Source organism: Bison bison, unplaced genomic scaffold (genome assembly GCF_000754665.1).
Source record: "Bison bison bison isolate TAMUID 2011002044 unplaced genomic scaffold, Bison_UMD1.0 scf7180017864080, whole genome shotgun sequence".
Taxonomy (NCBI): Eukaryota; Metazoa; Chordata; class Mammalia; order Artiodactyla; family Bovidae; genus Bison; species Bison bison.
The window spans coordinates 5,672,401-5,678,884 of NW_011494652.1; the positions used below are offsets into that span (position 1 = coordinate 5,672,401).

A 6,484-nucleotide genomic window follows, 5' to 3' on the forward strand; every position below is an offset into this window, starting at 1 on the left:
CTCACTAATGGGATGTTTGTTTCAAGGTTGGGGCCCTTGGGGACCTTGTGCAGGAGGCAGGGTGGGAGAACGAGCATCTCCTCTGTACCCACCTCTCCAGCCCCCACACACCTTCATTTGACCCCTGTGCCTGGCTGAGCCTCCTTTTCTGACAGTTTCCATTCTTCACTTTATAGCTGGCACCAGGCTGGCTGGCTAGGAGGTAGCTCAGCCAGGGTGTGTCTGCTACTGCCTGCAGGGGTCCCTTGAACAGAGGGGCTTCATGCCTGAACTGGCTGCTTCTGTTGCCTTGATCCAGGTGGGCAACAGGACGGTGAGGCCCGTCCTCTTATTCCCCATGCAGCCTTCCCAGATGCGGGCCGTGAGGCTGCAAGTCACTGGCTGCCTCGAGCTTGTTCTCCACCTTCAGGAGTTGGTCTTTGCTCTGCTTCTCCCCTGGGTGGCTGACTCATTTATGAGGGCTGGGTCTGCTGGCTGCTGTGAGTCAGAAGCCAGGTTGAGCCTTTGGCCTTAAGCAGCTGTGTCTGGGGTCTAGGGTGGGGCCGGCCAGGTGGAGCCCAGGACTTCAGACCCAGGTGTCTTGGGTACCACCTTCCTGGTGTTTAACCAGGAGGGTGTTGGCTGGAGCCTCAAGCCTCTTGCCAACTTTGCTGTGGGCTCTTTCCAGACTGTACTTTGGGTTTTCACCTGCCCCACAGGTAAAGGTGGAAGTCTTGTCCTAGGGGTGGTGGTAATGCAGGATTTATACTTCTCCCCCCACCCAGCTTCCCCATCAGCTAAAAAGCTGCCTGGAATTAAAGATTGTTCTTTGGAACTTGCCAGTATTTCTGAGAGGGAGGCAGGAAGGCGTATTTCATTCTCTAATTGGGAAATGGGTGCAGAGGATTTATAATTAGTTTTATGTGTGGTCTGTGCCAGGGTTTATAAGGGGGTGGTGGCACATCTTGACTGCTCCTGGGTTCCAAGTTCTGGATCTTGTCCCTTTATACAGGGTGCCTCCTGGCACTCTGCAGAGCGACTGAACACATTGCAGGGGTGTCCCCCAGGACCTGGCCTCTACCATGGTCCCCCTGGTAGAGGATGTACCTGGTGGGCCCTGCAACTGGAATATCAGGACAAGCAAGCCTCCTTGTAAAACCAGGTTTTTTATTTGTGAACAGGCTGGAGACAAACGAACTCGGACCAGCGTGGGTGGAGGCTGTCCTCTGCCTCTGCGGAGGGGAGGTCATGTTCCCTGGGCTTCCCCAGGTTGGGGCTCTGCTTACCTCTGGCCAAGAGTGGTGTCCGTGCTGCTCGCTCTCCCTCTGGCAGGGCCTGGCACCTTGGGGCAGGGGTGGGGGTTGCCCTGAGAAGGGGCATGGCAAGTGGCTCCTAGGGCTGGAAGGCACCTGTCTGGAGTAGGAGATCTGGGGGCTTTTGGAAGCTCTAAGGCTCCCCCTTGAGGATAACTGGGGTGCTCTGCAGAAGCAGGGTGCTGGCCTGTGGAGGAAAGGGTCTTGATGACTCCTCCCTGCTGTTCCCCCACCTTGAATGACTCCTCTGTCCCCAGCCCTGTCCTACCGTTCACTGAGGCCTTGCTACCAATGAGAAGGGAAGGGTGCTGGTCCAAACGGGGAGCCCTGGCCCTGCATAGCTGGGGTGTTCATGCCAGCCACCTCCCTCCACCCCACCACGTCCACCCCTGCTCCCAAGCGCCGAGAAACTAGAGGCCCGGGTAGGAGACCAGGAAGGCAGCAAGAGGGCTCGGTGAGGCTGGATGGCTCACCTTTGGCATGTTTGAGCTCCAGCTCGGCCAGCTCAGTGAGGTTCTCGCGGAAGGAAGATACATGGGATCTGAAGTCCATGAGCTCTGGAGAAGAGAGGAATGGGGACTCTGGCAGGGTGGCCAGTGCAGAGGCAGGGGCTTGTGGGCCACGGGGCTTACTCTGCCTGGCTGAGTCAGAGAGGCATTCGAAGCACTAGCAGCACAGCTGTTGGTGGCTCTCTGTAGCCCACACGTCCTGGTGTGCTGCTGGTGCGGGCCTCGTCCAGCACCTTGTTGGTGTTCACGCGGGCGTTGTCCAGCACCTTGTTGGCATTCTTGTAGTCTGCCAGTGCCAGCAGCTGCCAGGACAGTAGTCCTGGGGCCAGCAAGGGCACAGAATCCCTGGCCCACGGCCCTCGCCTGCCTGCTCTCCCTGGTGGCTCAGCCTCCTGGCCTCCAGCCCTGAGGTTTGCTCTGGGGCCACTCTCACCTTGGCTGCCTGGGAATCTCGCATGTAGTATCTCAGCATGTCTGACAGCTTCAGGTCCTCGTTAGAGGCCACTTGGCCCTCCAGCTCCTGAAGCAAGAAGGTGGAGGCTGGGGACAGAGCTGGCAGAGGGGCTGCTAAGGAAAGGGGTGCTGCTGTCCCTCTAAATACCCAACAGTCACCTGATAACCACTCTATGTCAAGTACTCACATTCAGGGGAGCAGGCCATTGAAGGCTTCACAAAGCAGGTGGCCTCGGATCTGCATCTTGGGGGTTGAGTAGGGGTTAGACAACAGGCAAAGGCTTTGCAGGTGTGCAAGCCAGGTATGATTTTCGGGAACTTTAAGTTCAGTAGGGCAGTTGGGTGGCAGTGGCCAGAGCATACCAGGCTTAAAATGCAAGCTAGAACTCTGGGCTTTGTGTCTTAGGCAGTTCCTGGAAGCGACAGGGTCACTGAGGGGCCCTGAGCAGGGAAGAGATGAAGAGCAACAGACATTTTAGAAAGATTGGCACACTCCAGTGACTTTCTTGGCGAAGAGTTCAGGAAGTGTGTCTGGGGCAGAATGTTGGCAGCACAGCACAGTGCCAAAGGCATGTGGCACATCCTGGTAAGGGCCTTGCCAAACCCACTTCCCACCTCCTCCTCCATCACCACATGCACTCACACTTGAGGCTGGATCCCTGACTTCACTCCACTCTTCTAAACTAGTGTGGAGAATGAGCCCAGGGCTTCATCGGGCCCAAGTTATCACTGAAAGATTCCAAAACGATCCTGGAGCTTTACCCCTCCCAGGACATTCTCTTCCCTGGAAAGGATCATGATCACCTTTCAACACAGAAGGCAGTACTCACCTTTAACTGTTCAAAGAGCTCTGCCAATTTGAAGAAGCTCCTAGGAGGCAGTGGGGAGGAGTTAAGGCAGGGGTCTTAGCAGGTGCTTAAAGTCTTCCTGCCCTTAGGTCCCCCTTGGGGAAATCGGCTCTTTCTCTACCAAAACCAAACAGAAGCACCTCCCCCTAAAGCTGATAGTAGACTTCCACACAGTGACCCCTCATGGACAGACACAGTATTACAGGCTTAGAGGGGAGAGGGGCCAGAGGGAATCCTCACTCTTTAGCTGGTTGACTTCCTGAGATCCCAGACTGCTCAGTGCAGCTGAGATAGGCATGTAATCATCTGCCAGGCTTGCTGGGATAGAGCCCTCCATCAGAGCCCCTTGGTCCACCTGTCAAGCCCCATCCTGGTGTCTGTGGCCACAGGCAGAAACAGGAAATTTCCTCTCCCCTGGGGAGTATGCCACTGGGGAGAGCAGGTAGGGGATCCAGGGCCCCTGGAGTTCTGCGTACACTCATGAGTGCATGACTTGGTCTACCCACAGATAGGTGTCCCAGATGCAGGCATGGTATTCCAGCAAGAAGGTCCTCTTATGCTCAAAGAAGTCATCTACCTCCTATAGGAGCCAGACAGGACCCACTTACTGAGCCACCAGAAGCAGAGCAGCTAAGGGCTCCCAAGGGTGGCACGATCTCCCCCTAGGCCAGAACCTCCAGTGGCTTCCCTCCCACGGCCACCCAGAGCCTCAATCCGCATGCAGCCTCAGAATCTGGCCGTGGAGGGGCTGAGGGGATCTGCTGAAAGGAGGACAGAGCTGGGAGACCTCTCGTTATCAGGATGGCCATCACCCGCACCCCGAAGCCTGGCCCTGCCTCCCCCGAGGGCCCAGGCCGGCTCCCCCTCACAGTGAGACCGGCATACCCCCTGTTCTCCCAGGCCGGCTCCCCCTCACAGGAAGACTGGCGTACCCCTCCTTTGTAGGCATTGTGCAGCCAGATGAACTCCTCACGCTGTTGCATGACGGAGAACTTGGTCTGGGAGAAGTGAGGCAGGCAGCTCTGAAAGCTGAGAAGCCTGTCTGAGGGGTCTCTCCTTCCCTGCCCCCCACAAGCCTGACACCCACCAAGCTTCCTGCATGCCCACTTTTGGGCCACCTCCGTCCCACATGCCAAGTGAGGCCCAAGTCGGGGCTCTCGTGTTCCTGTTCAACCTCAGGAGGGTGGACATGGGATGGTAGCACTTGGGGCCTTAGGAAAAGGCAGGCAGAGACTAGATGAGATGCTCTCTTTCTCAGAGGGCCAGGGAGGCGAAAGCCAGGTTGAGGAGCTGGGCCCTAAGGCTCTGTTGGCATCTGCCCACCAGGTGAGCCAGGCTGCTCGGGCTCCTGAAGCCTCCTTTGGCAGCCACCAGAACCACACCCCTGCTCCCGGTGCAACGTCACCTTGGTCTGAACAGTGAACTTCACCTTGTCCCGCTCCACTCGCTGATGGCATCTGAGATCTCCACCTGCAAGGAGCTGTCTCCCTGCAGGCCCACTGACATGGAGGAGGCCTGTGGGGGAGGGGAGGGCCCTGACTTGACTGAGCACCGCCACCCCCATCCTGGCCCCAGGCTTCCAGGCCTCCTGCAGAGCCACCTCAAAGTATTATTTCCACCATGCCCTGGGGCCACTGGCTGCACCCAGACACACACACCAAAGATCCTGGTAAGTCACTGCTCAGGGCTTCACAATGATACTTTCCCACCGGGCCATCCTCTGAAGTAGGGTGAATTTGCCCCATTTTATAGGCCCAGGGGCTGCGACCCCCAGAGAGCTAAAATAACGTGGCCTGAACCAAACAGCTGCCACATGGCAGGGCCAGATTGGAACAGTTTTTCAATTCCACATCCCATGTGCTTCCTCAGCTGCCTGCCCACCCCGTCCCAGCTGGTTACCTCAGGCACCTCTCACCAGGTGTAAAGACGGTCCCACCCCTTTCTGAGGGGGTCCCGAGACCATTCCACTCGCTACGTTCAGTGTCAAGAGGCACAGACTCATAGGTCAAGCACTTGTATCTCTCCAAGTGAAAAGACCCCTGAGGCACCAAGCTGCTAGTTCATTCTTGCACTGAGCTATCTCAGTAAGCCTTTACTGCGCACCTGCTCTGTCCACACCACTGGGTCAGGAGGTACTAGGGAGAAGGTCAGAAGTCACTCTCGCTCCAAGCACAGCTCACTTCTCACCCTCAGAGGCCTCCCTGTCTCCTCTCACGGGCTTTGGCATATATTTAGGACACCGAGGGGCCACTCATAGATTAATTTTATCTGGTCCTGAGCCTCATATATCAATGTAGTTACACGGTACACACTCTTTTGTGACCATGTTCTTTAACGACACCCACCTTTGTCGCTGAGCATGGTGGTTCTTTTTCATTGCTGTGTGGTGTCCCACTGTATGACCACATCACAGTTTATCTAGTCTACTACTGTTGGTGCTCATTTGGATTATTTCCAGTTTGGGGTTATTATAAATAAAGCTACCATGAACATTCTTGCATATATCTTTTGAGGGACCTAAGTACTCATTTCCGTTGGGTATGAGAACTGCTTGGTCAGAGGGTAGGCATGTGCTGAAAACGCTTTCACAGATACTGCCAAACACTTTCCCAAGCTGACTGTTCTAATTTACACTCCCCCCAGCACCGTACGGAAGTTCCAGGTGCCTTTGTCAGTTATATGTGTTGTCAATATCCACAGCTCTGTGGGATGTCTTTTCACTCTCTTAATGGCTTATAATTCTATAAGCTCAACACACCAATCTTTTCTTTTGTGGTTAAGGATGTTTTTGTACTCTTGAAGAAACACTCCCACCCCGAAGTCATAAAGATATTCTATTTTTTTTCTTCCAGAAACAGTTTTAGGTCTATGATCCATTTTCATACATTTATATGTAGGTCTATGATCAATTTAATTCATTTTGTGTATAGCGTAAAGTGTGGGTTGTGATTCATTTCTGCCATATAATAGCTAGTGGTTTTAGCACTGTTTGTTTAAAAACATTGTATTTGCACTTATCCATCAGAGGGAAGACAGAATGAAAATCACAATCACAGAAAACTAACCAATCTGATCACATGGACCACAGCCTTGTCTAACTCAATGAAACTATGAGCCATGCCGTGTGGGGCCACCCAAGACGGACGGATCATGGTGGAGAGTTCTGACAAAATGTGGTCCGCTGGAGAAGGCAATGGCAAACCACTTCAGTATTCTTGCCTTGAGAACCCCATGAACAGTATGAAAAGGCAAAAAGATAGGCACTGAATGATGAATTCCCCAGGTCAGTAGGTGCCCAATATGCTACTGGAGATTAGTGGAGAAATACCTCCAGAAAGAATGAAGGGATGGAGCCAAAGCAAAAACAACACCCAGTTGTGGG

The 6,484-nt window shown here is 54.3% G+C and overlaps 1 protein-coding gene across 1 annotated transcript; it reads right to left on the reverse strand.

Annotated features, from left to right (window-relative positions):
- Positions 1 to 1,134: 1,134 nt before the first annotated feature.
- Positions 1,135 to 6,161, reverse strand: SNX32 (sorting nexin 32). The gene is given in 9 exon segments (XM_010837842.1): positions 1,135 to 2,000; positions 2,035 to 2,103; positions 2,229 to 2,321; positions 3,085 to 3,123; positions 3,341 to 3,417; positions 3,583 to 3,682; positions 3,777 to 4,124; positions 4,508 to 4,543; positions 4,546 to 6,161. Coding segments are annotated over 9 exon segments (1,248 nt in total). The 5' UTR covers positions 4,609 to 6,161; the 3' UTR covers positions 1,135 to 1,577.
- Between the last annotated feature and the right edge of the window lie 323 nt (positions 6,162 to 6,484).